At 46.6% G+C, this 16,009-nt stretch overlaps 1 protein-coding gene across 1 annotated transcript; it reads left to right on the top strand.

The window, feature by feature from the left end:
- The first annotated feature begins 4,231 nt into the window (after positions 1 to 4,231).
- On the top strand, positions 4,232 to 5,302 carry LOC140035493 (uncharacterized). Its single transcript, XM_072076739.1, has one exon. It carries the CDS (start codon positions 4,232 to 4,234, stop codon positions 5,300 to 5,302), a length of 1,071 nt encoding a protein of 356 aa, XP_071932840.1.
- The last annotated feature ends 10,707 nt before the right edge of the window (positions 5,303 to 16,009 follow it).

Here is a 16,009-nt window from a genome sequence, read left to right as displayed (position 1 = left end):
TGTTTTTTACCCTATTATTTAAGACGTATATGAAGAACTGGGCAATCGGTGCTGCTGGACGGTGGGTGGAAATCATTGTGCATCTACGTTAACCAAAAGACATCTCTTATGAGGAAAATTGAAGTAAAGTGCCGTAAAGTAAAAAGAAAGAAAAAATCACTTTTCCGTGTATGTTTATTTAATCAGAAAATTCTAAGAGAAAATGAGTAGTTAGAATCGTTAATGGAAATACTGTTAGTAACCAATAATTTTCCTCCAAAATCTTGGCGAAAATTAAGGAAAAGTACAGGAATAACAAACACTACTTTTTCTACTAGACAAACACAAGAAGAAGAAGAAGAAATGACTAGCTTTTCCTCTAGATGAGTGATGGGTTGGACGGTACAAAAAAGGGCATATAAATGAAAGATTCAGAATACGAGACCTCCCACTTAAACTTAAAAAAAAAAGAATTTTCCCTCACTTTCTCTTGCAAACAAACAATTTATGAAGTTTTTTCTTTCTTTTTTTCCCATTTTTCTTAAGAGTTTTTCAAGGTCACTGGTGGGCCTCAAGACCATTCCCGTAGCTGCTACACATATTTCGGCTGCCATGCCCAAGACTGAGAAAGGTTATAGGACGACAGGCCAAGGTCCATATATTCACCCAATGGATCTGGGTGTATTTGGATATTAGTTTAGAAAGCCTAAAAAATTTTTTTAAGCCATTCGGAGTCCCAATTTAAATTGCTATAGAAAGCCTTTCCTTTTATTTTTTATTTTCTTGGTGCGCACTCCCAATGTCTAGTGACTGTATTGGACTCCGATTAGTCTAAAATCGAGCACTGTCGAAACCATTTCAAGAGATGACTCTCCTAACATTTTTTTTACATTCACAAGACTCAAATTCGAGACCCTGCTTAAAGGGCAACACGTCTCTTGCTATTTGATTCAATAACCGTTGGTGCCTTTTGTTTTATTTGATGTCATTATTTTATTTTTTAATGCTTTTGTGCATAGTTATTAAATCCAACATGGGAAGGAACCCAATGAAAAAGTCCATGGACGAGTCACTAGTTCAATCAGTAGTGAGTAACTAAAATAATCTTTTATAAATACATGTAATGTATTAATTATTTTAATATATGTAGAGTTTACAAGTAAATTACTTATAAATATTACCCAGTCTGTTTCATGGCTGACTCACTGAATTGAGCGGTTTAACTGCTAGGCTGAGCTGAGCCGAGTTTAATAATGCTTTCTTGACTCCCTCGTCAGTTACCATTTTCAGGTTCCAAGGCTTAGATGTCTTGAGTTTGTAATTTCCCTTCTTTCTTAAATCCCATTCATCTCCCATTAAAAAAGAAATTGCTTTTGTCTTTAAACAAAAAAGTTGGTGTTTCCTTTGACAAACTGCTGTCTTCAATTGACGTGGGAGCTTACCAGACATCCCTCTTTTTAGTGGTGGAGAGGCTTCCAAATTCCAAGAGAGGAACCCATCAAAAAATTTTTTATCGGAAGTGGGTAAGCAAACGGCGTGAAAACAAAATACTTGCACTTTTTCAAATGAGTGCATTGTACTAAAAAGCCCTCTACAATTCATTAATTTGTCATTCAATCAATCCTTTATGGAATATAATATCAACTTTCCAGCTATTCGTCCAATTTTATTTTAATCAAACTAAACGGATCTTCTTCCATCAACTATCCAGCATATCTGATTTGGTTTTTTCTTTTTGGTGCGAATCTGATACGGTCACAAAAGTTAGAAGCACTAACATTTTTCATTTTGGTGCGAATCTGACGTGGTCACAAAAGTTAAAAGGCACCAGGTCGGATCGGATGGGAGCCCCTCAAGACATCCATTACTATCTTCTTTTTTCACTCGATTGAAATACCAACAGTGAGCAATGATGATGAAGGCCTGAGGCGTAGCTTTTTTCGAAGGAAAAGAAAGGCCCAGCTTTAATAGTACTCCAAAATAACCTGAAGTTACGTCTCAAAACTAACAATAATGAGTAGAATGGCTTAACCACCATCGGTCCAAAGAAGGCGGATGCTGTAGTGGGGTGAACCTGCGCGTGCCACGTGTCAGCTCGGCAGGTCTTGCTCGTCAGGTCGGCTGTGAGACCTCGCAACTCGCAGGCGCTAGCTCGGCATATGGAGGCCAGCTCGGCCTTACTTATCGATCCTTGAGATGGGCCTATGGGCCGCCGTCTCCGAACTTGTAGGAGCCGCCGCACGAAACCCTAAGAAGACTCCGAACCCTAAGGGGACTTTGACTCCTATATGGAAACTACCACCCGTTAAGCCTATATATACAGCACCACAAGACGACACAAGGTATGCCATCCACAGTTCTCTCTACTGTTGCTCTACTCTTGAGCTCTACTGACTTGGCCGTCGGAGTTATTCCGGGGACTCTAGTCCCTCCGTTTATTTCCCTCTCTGCAGGACAGGTCGTCCGTTCTCTCCCCGTCAATTCGGCCTATCAGCTCGGCCACTCTCTGTTAGCTCCACCGTCTGTCCATTTGCAGGTCGGCTCGTTCACCTGACCAGCTCGCCAGCTCGCTCAGCCCGTCGCAACTCAGCTCAGATCTTATTTTTGGCAGTCGCATCAATTGGCGCCGTCTGTGGGAACACGTTCTTCTTCTCTTGCGAATCATGCCAAAAACGAGGTCTCAAAGGAATGCTGGTGGCTCTAAGGGGAACGGAGGAAGCGGCCCCCAACAGTCTGCCCGGAGTCCGACCCCTGGAGGTGAGGGGACGGGACTCTCGCGGATTCCACCGGAGCAACTGGTCCAGGCGGTAGCAGGAAACTTGCCCACTTTCGAGGCCATTGTGGATTATCTTAGGGGGCAGACAGGAGGGCCCCTGGGCCAGGAGCCGGAGAACTCGGAAGGCCCAACCGAGTCCAGGGCGGGGAGCCCCAACCCCCAGCTCAAACGCGTGCGCCAGGAGCCCGCAAGTGAGCACACCGACATGGGGGAGCCCACTCACAAGCACTCCCGAACTGAGCACCCGGAGCCTGTCCGGAGGTATTCTAGGGATGAACCCTCACCTCGGAAAGAGCAGCTTCAGGTGCAAGACGAGCTGGACCTGCTCTTGGATGCCGAGGCGGACAGGTACATCGCGTCCCCTTTCGTGCCTGATATAGAGAACTATCCATTGCCCGCGAAGTTCAAGATACCCAACATGAAGCCTTACGATGCGACCTCGGATCCGGAGGATCATTTGTTTGCGTTCCTGACCCAAATGCGTCTGCAAACTGCCGCAGATGCAGTCAGGTGCAAGACTTTTCCCATGTTTCTGGAGGGGAAGGCACGTCAGTGGTTCCAGGGGCTCCCCCCCAGGTCCATTAGGTCCTTTGCTCAGCTTGCTCGGCTGTTCGCGGCCCAGTTTGTCTCATCACGAGCCTTCTCCAAGAGCACGGCGCACCTGATGACCATTCAGCAAAGGCCTGAGGAATCCCTACGCGAATACATGGTGCGTTTCAATAACGAGTCCCTTCAGGTCAGGGATCGTGATGACAAGGTGGTTATGGCAGCCTTCATTAACGGGCTGCGCAAGCAGAAGCTCTACACTGAGCTCGTGGAGAGACCTCCCAAATCGGTACGGGAAATGCTGGACCGAGCTCATGAGAAAGCCAATGCGGAGGAGGCTAATCGCCTTAAGAGCGCGCAAGAAAGGCTGAGGGATGACAAACGTAGGAGAGGAGCCGACCAGGTGGAGGCTCGTTCCAACCAGGGAAGAAAGAGCACTTACGATCGCCTCCCCAGGAGCCGTCCAATGGGGGAGATAAGCCCTGGACTAATCTCACTGCACCTCGAGCTCGGGTGCTGGCGGTCATGGAACAGGAGGGGCTCTCCCGACCTCCTCGACCTTTGGGAGGGGACAAAAGCAGACGGGACCAAGGGTTGTTCTGCGCCTATCACCGAGATGTGGGGCATGACACGGAGGATTGCCGTCATCTCAAGAAGGACATTGAGAAACTAATCAAACGAGGTCACCTCGGGCAGTTCATACGAGAGGACCGAGCTGACCAGCAACGAGGGAGGTCCCGGTCAGAACGACCCGGTTACCTCCGGGATCGGCCTCAGGGGCCTCATGGGCGAGCTCCTGAACGGGAAACGCAGAATCTGGCCGGGGTGATTAATACCATTGCAGGAGGACCGGCTGGCGGGGATAGTCATACAGCTCGGCGGCACAATCGGCCTCCCCCCGCGGGGGAGAGCTCGGCCAAGCGTCTGAAGATGTATGAGGAAATTATCTACGGACCAGAGGACGCAGTCCCTTTGGCCTCCAACAACCACGAAGCTATTGTAATTGAGGTCATCACCTGCAATTACAAGGTGAAGAAGGTATACATAGACAATGGGAGTGCAATAGACGTGCTGTATTACAAGACTTTTAAAGAGCTGCAGCTGGAGGATAGGCAGCTGGTACCGGTTCGGACTCCATTGATCGGGTTCGCAGGCCCTCCCGTGAGGCCAGAAGGAATGATCACCCTCATGGTTACGGTCGGGGTATCCCCGAAGTGCCGAACTGTGCCGGTAAACTTCGCGGTGGTTAAGGAGCCGTCGTCATACAACATGATTTTGGGACGGCCCACACTGAATGCCCTCCGAGCTGTTTGTTCTACGTTGCACCTCAGCATGAAGTTTCCCACCCCCGAGGGGGTGGCTGAGGTGCTCGGGGATCCGGAAGTGGCCAGGGCATGCTACATTGCTACCCTCAAGGGTAAAGAGAAGTTAGTAGCCCAGACAGTTTGCTTGGAGCCCTGGGAGCCCATGGAGAAGGGAGAGAGATTGGAAACTGACGAGGGATTAGCCGATCTGCCCGTCCAGAAGGGCCGACCTGAGCACACCGTGAAGGTCGGCACGGGCCTAGCCGAGCTGGTCAAGAGCTCATTTGAAGCTCTCCTGGAGGAATATGCTGAGATCTTCGCTTGGAGTGCTGATGACATGCCAGGAATCCCCACCGAGCTGGCGGTTCATAGGCTACAGGTGGATCCCAGCGTCCGACCCGTGAAACAGAAAAAAAGGAACTTTGCTCCTGAACGAAAGGAGGTCGTCAAAAGCGAGGTGGGTAAGCTGCTGGAGGCCAGGATCGTTAAGGAGGTCTACTACCCGACCTGGTTGGCTAATCCTGTGCTGGTCAAAAAGGAGGAGAAAGCCTGGAGGATGTGTGTGGATTTCACAGATTTGAATAAGCTTGCCCTAAAGATTGTTACCCACTTCCCCGGATTGACCAGCTCGTGGACTCAACCGCAGGTTATGAGATTTTCTGCTTCTTGGATGCTTTCAAAGGGTACCATCAGATAGCCTTGGACGAGGAGGACCAGGAGAAGACTTCGTTTATCACGGAGGATGGCACATATTGTTACGTCACCATGCCGTTTGGTTTAAAAAATGCAGGCGCAACCTATCAAAGGCTGGTAAACAAGTTGTTCAGGAATCAGATCGGTCGAAACCTGGAGGTTTATGTGGACGATATGTTGGTGAAAAGCCGAACCCAGGAGCAGTTCGTCTCCGACCTGAGGGAGATTTTCGAGATCCTTCGACACTCACGCATGCGACTAAACCCAAAGAAGTGCACTTTTGGGGTCAGGTCGGGAAAATTTCTGGGGTACATGATTTCCAAAGAGGGGGTGAGAGCCAACCCGGACAAGGTTAAGGCCATCATGGATATGGCTCCACCCCGGAATATTAAAGAGGTGCAGCGTCTGACAGGAAGGATGGCTGCCTTGAACAGGTTCTTGTCCAAATCGGCAGTTCGGGGGTCACCTTTCTTTAAGGCCCTGAAAGGAGGTCGGCAGTTCGAGTGGAACCCGGAGTGCCAGAAGGCGTTTGACGAGCTTAAGGAACATCTCATTAGGTTGCCAGCTCTGACCTCTCCTGAGGTGGGGGAGACCCTGTTCATCTACCTAGCTGCGGGAGAGGGGGCTGTAAGCGCAGTGCTGGTGCGAGAGGAGGACAAGTTACAGAAGCCAGTGTATTATGTCAGTCGCGCCCTGCAGGGGGCCGAATCCCGGTACTCGGCGATAGAGCGATATGTCTTGGCGCTAGTTCACGCAGCTCGGAAGCTGAGGACTTATTTCCAAGCTCATCCCGTGGTAGTCATAACGGACCAGCCCCTGAAGCAGATCTTGTCCAAACCAGAGTCTTCAGGTCGAATGGTAAAATGGGCGGTGGAATTGTCTGAGTATGACCTGGGATATCAGCCCAGGACGGCCATCAAAGCTCAAGCACTAGCAGATTTCATAGCAGATGGCATCTCTTTTGGGTCGACTGGAGGGGAGACAGACCAGGCCAGACCGAATAAGGAGGTTGAGGACGCGCGCGCCGCCAGAGCCATACAGACCCCGGAGACTGCCAAGGCCGTACAGATCAGAGAGGCAGCCGAGGTCCCACGGACCAGAGACGCTGCTGAGGTCGCACAGGCCAGTCAGGTAGCAGAGGGCGGATCGGCCAGAGAAGCTGGGGAGACCAGACCGACCCGAGAGGCTGCAGAGGCCAGGCAGGCCGTAGACGCAGCGGAGGTCCAACAGGTCGGAGACGCAGCTGAGGTCGCATATCCCGAAGAAACTGCCAAGGCCGAACTGGTCGGGACAGCAGCCCAAGACGGGGAGGCTAGGAAAACAGCGGAGCAAACAAAGCCCACGTGGACGCTGTATGTGGATGGCGCGTCCAGCAAAGAAGGATGCGGAGCAGGGCTTCTCCTAATCAGCCCTACGGGAGAGGAGCTGCCTTACGCGTTAAGGTTTGATTTCAGAGCATCTAATAATGAATCTGAGTACGAAGCTCTAATTGCAGGAATGGAGATGGCTCGGAAGTTAGGGGCCAGTTCGTTGAAAGTCTATAGCGACTCGCAGCTGATAGTTAACCAGGTAGGGGGAAGCTACGAGGTCAAAGAGGGGACGCTGAGAAAATACGTGGCCAAGACACATGAGCTGAAGGGCCTGTTTGAGCAGTTTGTGCTAGAGCAGATCCCGCGGAGTCTGAACAAGAGAGCTGATGCCCTGTCCAAACTGGCCTCCACCTCGGTTGGCACCCTAGGTCGGGAGATAGTTGTGGAGGTCGTCAGGAATCGGGCATATGACCAGGTCAGTACTGCGGTCATCCAGGTGGTGAGCTCCTGGATGGACCCCATTGTTCGATACTTGGCGCAGGGGGAACTCCCCCCGAGCAGGACAGAGGCCCGCAAAATCCTCCTTAAGTCGCAGAGGTACACGCTTGTGCAGGGAGTCCTGTATAGGAAGTCCTACTTGCAGCCCTGGCTGAGGTGTATGACACCTGAGGAGGGGAGCTATGTCTTGCGCGAGTTGCATGAGGGCATCTGTGGCAATCACGTTGGCTCCAGGGTATTGGCCAAGAAGGGAATGCTGGCCGGGTACTATTGGCCCACCATCTTCAGGGACTCGACCGAGCTGGTAGCTCGATGTAAGTCTTGTCAGCTACATGCTCCAGTTCATCATGCCCCAACTCGGGAAATGATCCCTCTTCATAGCCCGTGGCCGTTCTTCCAGTGGGGAATCGACTTGTTAGGACCTTTTCCCCGAGCTCCCGGTGGCCATGAGTACTTGGTGGTGGCGATTGATTACTTCACCAAGTGGATAGAGGCTGAGCCACTTAGCACGATCAGTTGTAGGTCGATACATAAGTTCCTCTGGAGGAACGTAGTCTGCCGATTTGGCATTCCCAGGGTTCTCGTTTCGGATAATGGCCGGCAGTTCGCAGATCATTCGCTTCAGGAGTGGTGCACTGAGCTCGGTATCCAGCAGCACTTCACCTCAGTAGGGCACCCCCAGGCCAATGGGCAGGTCGAGAATGTGAACCGGACCATCCTGCACGGCTTAAAGACAAGGATCGAATCAGCCCGGACGGGTTGGCTGGACGAGCTGCCCACCATACTATGGGCTTACCGGACTACGCCTCGGACGGCCACACAGGAAACTCCGTTTGTCCTAACATATGGGGTGGAAGCAGTAATCCCTGCGGAAATTGGGATGCCTTCGGCCAGGGTACAGCACTTCGTGGCCCAAAGCAATGAGGAAGAGATGCGACTCGATCTAGACTTGCTCGAGCATCGAAGAGAAGAAGCGGCTATAAGGATGGCAAAGTATAAGGGCCAGGTTGCACGCTACTACAATGCCAGGGTAAGGCATCTTTCTTTTAAACCAGGGGACCTGGTAGTACGCAGAAATTCAGTCAGCCGAGCTGTAGGCACAGGCAAGTTAGACCCGAACTGGGAAGGCCCGTACGAAGTAAAGGAAGTTGGCCAAGCAGGCTATTGCAAACTAGCTCGTCTGGATGGAAGCGAAGTACCACGCACGTGGCACAACTCGAATTTAAGGCTTTTTCTTTAAGAATCCTGCCCGAGCTGAAAATGGTCGGCTGGACAGGTCTGCTTTTATTTTAGTAGTTCGGCATTGGGAATTATGAATGTATTCAAAGCTTTGAAATGAAATAGAAATTTTTATAAGTGTTGGGAAAGGAAAAGGCCGCATATATTCAAAATCAAAAAGCATGTACAGGTAGGGGGCCATACAAAACCGAGCTGGCCAGCTCGGACCCTACTCTAGCCTAACATCCTACAAGGCTAGTCTAAGTCCTATCAGCTTAGCTCTCCCCTTGTTGCTCTTGCTCTGGCTCTGGGGAGAGGGCAGGAAGATTAGGATCGGCAATCAGGGCAGCCAGGTCGCGCCCATTGGAGTAACCTGTGACGAGCCTGTCAATTTGGTTGGTAGATTGGGGGTTGAAGTCAGGCCATTTGCTCAGGTCAAAGCCTGGCAACTTCAGGGACTCCACATCCATCAAGGCCTTCGTGTAGCCGAGTTGCAGGACAGGGCCGTTGAGGAGGGCCAGGTCGTTCATAAAGACTTCAGACTTCTTGAACTCTTTGACGCCTAGCTGGCGCCCTTCTTCCCTTGCCGCCTCCACCAGCTCGGCAGATTTTTTCTGCTCTGCCTCCAGGGTCGCAGCCAGTTCGGCCGTTCTCTTCTTTTCCAGTTCGCAGGAGGAGTTGGCATCTGCAAGTTGCTTCTTCAGGGTCTCCAGCTCGGACTCTGCAGCTTCGAGCTGACTCGACAACTTCTCTTTGGCAGCATCAACCTGGGACAGGTTGACCCCCATGTTCTCATACCGCTGAGCCAGCTCGGCCCCCGCAACGTTGAGCTGCATATTAGGTACAGGATAAGTAGTCGGCAAAGCTCGAAAGGATGTCAGGGAAAGTGCTGGTTAAGAAGTTACCTGGGTGGTGCTGAGGTAAAAGTGCTCTAACAGCTCAGCGTTGGAGGCAAGTTGGATGAAGTGGTGATCGCGGGGGAGTACCGCGCCTTTGACGAGCTCTTTCGCCATTTCGGGGAATTGAGCTCGGTCGTTCACCGACAACCCCCACTTCGGGCAGAAATGGTGGGGGTGCGGGTGTGAGCCCAGCTCGGTAGGGGGCTTCAGGGGAATCACATTCCTCATGCGCCACATAGCGGGGGGAGATTGTGACGAAGCCTGCTGCTCGGCGGAGCTCACCCCATAATGAGAAGCGATAGCCGTAGAGGGCTCCTCCTGGGACTGGGGGGAAGCCGCCTCTGTCCTGGCCTTTTTGGCCGTGGACTTCTTTCTTTTCTTCTTTGATCCCTCCCCCAGTGAAGACTGAGCGGCAATTTGGGGAGTGGACACAGGTGGAGGTAGAGGCACAGTGCTGCTCGGCGCTGTGGAAGGCGCAGGAGTTGGCGTGCTCGCACTGCCAATTCCGCCGATGTTCAGCAGCTGGGAAAACCTCTTCACTGCAGGACAAAAACACTTGGTCAGTCAGGATGATGGGGACTCATGGATAGGAGCAGGTCGAGAAAATTACGAGCTGTTAGCTCCTCGGGGGTGATAGGTCGGAGATCGGGGGCAGGGTCGTTCACCTCTGCTCGGATTAGCCCCGCCGACCAGAGCTGGGCATTGTTAAATTCCTTTACCTTCAGTTGAGCTTCCGAACTGACCAACCGGTCTAGCTCGGCCTCGGGCAGAGGAGAAGGGATTGGATCGATTACTTGGGTATCCTCTCTCCAGGTTAGGGGAGGAAACCCAGTATTCTTCACAAAAAAGAAGTAGGCTTTCCAGCCCTTGATGGAAGAAGGCATATGAGTGAACAGTTCGCGGGTAGGAAGTTCCCCTCCGCTCCTGCGAGCAAAGTAGAACCAACCGTGAACTGGGCCACTTACCTTCATCTGAAAGAAAGACCTGAATAGGTCCAGAGAATAGGGGATTTCAAGAGCTCGGCACAAAATAAAGAAGCCGAGGATGGACCGAATGGCGTTGGGAACGACCTGGGTAATTCGAATGCCCCAGAAGGTTAGGATGTCGTAAAGAAATTGGGGAATGGGGAGGCGAAGACCAGCCACGAGCTGATCTCTGTAGATAGCCACAAACCCAGGGGGAGGTCGGCAAGCGTACTCCCCTGGCTGGGCGGCCCGAGCCTCGAACTGGGGGAGAATGTCGTACCTCCCCACCAGTTCATCCACATCCCCTTGGTCGAGGAGGGGGGGGATAATCTCGACTTCCCCAAAGTCGATGTCTGGTCCCCTAACGGGACCTGCTCTGGCGCGAGCTGGAGCCACCCCCAGAGGAATCTCTGGGTCAGCAGCGCCAGCTTCGGGCTGAGCGGATGGACCAGGTCGGTTCATGGCTATAGCAAGGCTTGGGATTGGGGGAGGAAGATATTCAGACCCAGACGAGCTGGAAGGAGAAGGACTGGAGTCGGGTATTTCTATGAATACAGGTCGGGTAATCCTACGCCTAGGTGCTGAGCTGGTAAGGTCTGAGTGTGTGGAGGAAGACGACATAAAAGGAAAGGAGAACTTACTGATGAATGAGGGGGAAGAACTGAGGTGTGCTTAGAGGGTAATCCTACTCTCGGACGACCTCACTGAATGCGGAGCAAGCTGGAAAAGGTTGGAAGAGAAGAGAAAATGAGAAGGAAGGCTTGAGAGTGACGTTTGGTGGGGCCTATTTATAGGCTCCCTGGGCGGGAAGCCGAAGAGTCCCGAGGAAGAAGTTCGAATTTATGGCTAGGGGGCAGTTACCTTGGAAGACGCGTGAGCTGACAAACCGCCATCATGAAGGACGTGACCCTTGAAGTGACGGTTACGACGGCGGACGTGGCAGTTTTTCGGAGGAGATACGTGATCGTGGGATTGTGGGTCCCGCACGAAGCCGACGTGACGCTTCGAAGTTTGGTCCAGACCCACATGGCTCATCAGTGACTCTAGACTCAAGGGGGCTAGTGTAGTGGGGTGAACCTGCGCGTGCCACGTGTCAGCTCGGCAGGTCTTGCTCGTCAGGTCGGCTGTGAGACCTCGCAACTCGCAGGCGCTAACTCGGCATATGGAGGCCAGCTCGGCCTTACTTATCGATCCTTGAGATGGGCCTATGGGCCGCCGTCTCCGAACTTGTAGGAGCCGCCGCACGAAACCCTAAGAAGACTCCGAACCCTAAGGGGACTTTGACTCCTATATGGAAACTACCACCCGTTAAGCCTATATATACAGCACCACAAGACGACACAAGGTATGCCATCCACAGTTCTCTCTACTGTTGCTCTACTCTTGAGCTCTACTGACTTGGCCGTCGGAGTTATTCCGGGGACTCTAGTCCCTCCGTTTATTTCCCTCTCTGCAGGACAGGTCGTCCGTTCTCTCCCCGTCAATTCGGCCTATCAGCTCGGCCACTCTCTGTTAGCTCCACCGTCTGTCCATTTGCAGGTCGGCTCGTTCACCTGACCAGCTCGCCAGCTCGCTCAGCCCGTCGCAGCTCAGCTCAGATCTTATTTTTGGCAGTCGCATCAAGCCCAAAACCTTGAATCGAATTCAACCAGCCAAAAGATTGATTCGATTTGATCCGTTTACCTTTTTTCTTTTTGGACCCGTTTACAGCTCATCGAATTTTCGTTTTCAGACTGTTTTGTGGATTTCAAGCCGAGGAACACTTACATGGTCAACACGTGTCCATCACTATAGGTGGTTGTATAATCTGTGTGCTGTTTGTGTTCGTTTTGGTCATTAAGAGCTTCTTAAGGGATGTGCAACCGCAGTCAAGTTTTTATTTTTAGTTTATCTTCTTGTACGTACGTGTCATTGTAGTATCTAAATTGGGTAGTACGTATAATATAATTCGAAGCGCTATTTAAAAATAGCCTTTTACTTTTTTAAGTGGATTGAGAGGTCTTGAATTCAGAATCTTTTTTATGTACGTGTGTAGAAGATTCGCTCCAGGACAATCCGAGATATGAACATGTATTGTAACATTGACGTGCTTATTTATATCACTTTTATAGTTTTACCTAGCTAACTAGTACAGTCCAATTAAATGCTTAGTAGCTAGAAAAAAAATAGCAGAATTAGCTCATCAAAACTTGTCATTATGGTCCCTGAAATGTTAGAAAATTACACTGAAAATATGCATGCTCGGTTGACTCATTACCTTGAGATAATCACAATTATAAGTTCGGGTACTGAAATTATCAAAAGCTCCAAAATATCATCCTTCACGTTTTGACGGGTAGCTATCCCACAGTGCAGCTGGGATCTCACATGTTGATTTGAACACAAAGCATATCTAATCCTAATTCCTAAACCCCACCCCACCCGGGGGCCCGGTGTTTTTTCCCTTGATGCTTAGCAAATCAAGGGATGCGAGTTTCGAGTCTTTTGACACATGATTAATGTTTTGAGAATTCTTGACTCATTTGCAGTCGCAGCAGGTGAAAGACTCTCAATTCTTCCAGGAATAAGGCTTACTTGTCAGTGGAAGAATTGAGAAATAAGGCTTGATTGTACGTTAGGAGGGAGGGATTATAAGTAAGAAATTCAAGCGGATTGAATTGGATCCTAAGTTAGGAGGAATTAGTAGCAAGACGTTCTGAGTTTAAAATCTTTTATTTATTAAAAACAAAAAGGGATTTATTTGTCAGTGGCAATAGCTACTATTTCTTCATTAATTCCTATTATTTCCTTTTTTTCCTTTAACCTATTGACAAGGTCATATTTTCAAACTAATATGATTTAAAAACTTTTAGCATCTATAAGAAAAGTGCTAAGAATATAACTAGACCGTAGTCTTGTCAAAAGATTACGAGAAAAAGAAAAGGAGGAAGTGTTGAAAGATTTGCAGATACTAATCTTTAGTGGTTTAACTGTATTGGGAGTGCTTGATTTGACTTGAATTCCCGTTTTCTAGTCCAAAAACTTTTAATGTTACAGATAATGTTTCACTTTTCTATGATTCAACTCGAACAGTCCATAACTCCATATAATTAATGTTAGGGGGGGAAATAAAAATAAAAAAAAACTCCAATATTGAACTATCAATTTACATGGTACTCCCACTTTTTGTAGTTTCCGAAATGGCCACATGACCGTCATTTTCTCTAACCAAAAGAAGGAAAAATAAAAATGGATTTCATAGTTTGGATTGTGATTTTTTTTTTTTTTAAAAAAAATTTACATTTTTCGTGAATGCACTTTTCAATATCCATTTTACCCCATATGCATTAAATTGTTACAATACATTTTCCTACAAAAAGTTATAAAAATAGTCATCTAAACAGGAAACTTTTTTTCAAAAAATAAAAATATATTGCAACCGTAAAATATAATCCATGAAAAGCATAAATAGATAGTGATATTAAACTCTAAAATTCAAGTTAACTCGGCTACGACCAAGCACATCTTGAATATCAAAATGCTCTTCGAGATTAATTATACTTATATAAATAAATAAATAAATATAGTGCATCATTCACATCAACTCAAGTACGAATTCAAAAATTTGTAACTGCACTCATCTAGCCCAATGAAGGACAAGAAGTTACAATGGGAGCCAAGCCCAAATAATAAAGTGATTAATATAGTGATTGCACCCCTATTATGTAGACAGAAAAAAAATCCTTTTTCATTTTGTTTTATCGAGACAAGTATTTGTTAGGATAGCTCATCATTTGACCAAAAAAAAAAGAGATTTATCACAATACATTTTTTATCATTTTTAAAATTTTTAAATTTTATATATATCACATCACGAAAATATTAAAATATTATTTAAAAATAATTTTCAAATAATCTCTTACCGAAGCACATACTTGGTCAACCGACCTAATCGAAGTCCAAACTCCTGTCCCAGATCCAATCAACTGAAGTCCTAGCAAGGGATGCAACGCCCGACTCCAAAATTGCCCCCGTTCTACAATACGAGTTTATTGCCAAAATAACTCTTATTCCAAAACATATACCCAAAGTAATCTATTTTTATAATATATTACCTTTATAATCCTTTTTTTTGCCACTTAGGCAGTATATGTGTCAGGATGGAGATAAAAGCACATTCCATTTCTCTTTTTCATCTAATATCTTCTCCAATTTTCTTTCTAAATCTTCCCGCATTTTTTTGTTTCATTATCTTTCCCTTGTCAAACCTATATTTGAGATATTTTTACGGTAGCACTTTTTTTGATATGATGTATGTGAGATAAAAATGTGATTGAAAAATGTGTTGATGATATAAGCAAGTCAGTGTGTGTAAATAAAGTGAAATAATCTTCAATCCAAACACACTCGTAATTCTAAGAAATCAATATTTATATTAACAGCATCTAAAAAATATGCTTCTTGAGTTGATAATCTCAAGGCAAATGAAAATTATTCTCGTGTCTTTTTAAGGAGTAGGAATGATAACATAAATAAATATGATAGTCTTGAAGTTTTTTAATTGCTTACAATTTTTGTTGAAATTTTTGTTGCAACTTTTGTATTTTTAAAATTTATTTTTTAAAAAATATATATGCAATAGGTTTGATACATTTTTAAAAAATTAGAGTCCAATAATAGCAAGGTCAATAATGGTAGAATTTATTTTAAATATTTATAAAGAAATTATAAAAGTTATGCAATCTTCTTGTGCCTCTGTAATAAAAAAATTTAAAATTTTAATTCATGTTGGATACTTTAAATTAGATTTGAACTTTCTTTTCTTGTTATCGTGCATGGTAATCAGGATAACTAGATGGCAACTATAACATCATTATGGGAATAAATTTTGAAAGTAAATCACATTGAGAATATTTTTTAACAAGAGTGTTATTTTGGCAATAAACTCTTTACAATACTCCTCTCCACCGCCCCGGCCCCCACGCTCGCTGTCCTGCCCCGCCCTTACCGGGCTCCAATATTCTTGTGGGTGTACCTTTGCCTTCTCACTATCATTATTATTATTTTTTACTTAATTTAATTTTTTCAATTTATATAGATCTATTAATAGTTTTATTAATCACTATTTTGAAATTTTAGCAAAAAAAATTACATCATTTTATCATAATAACATAACATGTTATTTATTTCATACAATATATTTATATAATAATAATATTATAGCATTAAAGTATAGGCAGTAGCGGGATGGAGGATAAGGTGGGGGTATGCAGCCTTGCCTCCTACCCTATTTAATACAGGGGGAGAAAAATCTAACTCCTACCTCATTCCTAGGTCCCTGAGGGTAGGGTGTATACGAGTCGAGTTTGAATAATGTTATATTCAAGTTCGACTCGAACACTATTAGCATCATATTTGACTCGAGCTCACCTTACTTGACTCGAGTTCGAGGTTGATCGAATTCAAAAATTGGAAATTGAACTCGACTCAATGAAATGATAAAAAAAACCCGAACTCAACTCAATATGACTCGAGTAAAAAACGAGTCATATCGAGCTCGAGTACTTGATGCTGCTTTTAAGTATAAAAGTTCGATTAGATCCCATTTTTGAGCATTTAAGCTCAAGACATGGAAAATGGAATTAGATTATATTTATTTCAAATTCTATTACCTTTTTGCCATCAAAAAATTTTATTAAGTATACAAATCATCTTGTAAATTATTTGCAAGCATAAATCTTTAGTGGTAATTTCATATTTAAAAAGATATATATTATTTAAATTAAAAAATACACCACTTACATGCCCGCTCAAGCTATTCAAGCTGAGGCTCGAAAATCGA

Source organism: Coffea arabica, chromosome 2c (genome assembly GCF_036785885.1).
Source record: "Coffea arabica cultivar ET-39 chromosome 2c, Coffea Arabica ET-39 HiFi, whole genome shotgun sequence".
NCBI classification, from domain to species: domain Eukaryota; kingdom Viridiplantae; phylum Streptophyta; class Magnoliopsida; order Gentianales; family Rubiaceae; genus Coffea; species Coffea arabica.
Note: the sequence above shows the minus strand (reverse complement) of the source record. Positions and strands in the feature narration are given on the sequence as shown.

Coding starts and splice junctions, on each gene's coding strand:
- LOC140035493 (XM_072076739.1), top strand. CDS start 4,232: ATGTATGAGGAAATTATCTACGGACCAGAGGACGCAGTCCCTTTGGCC.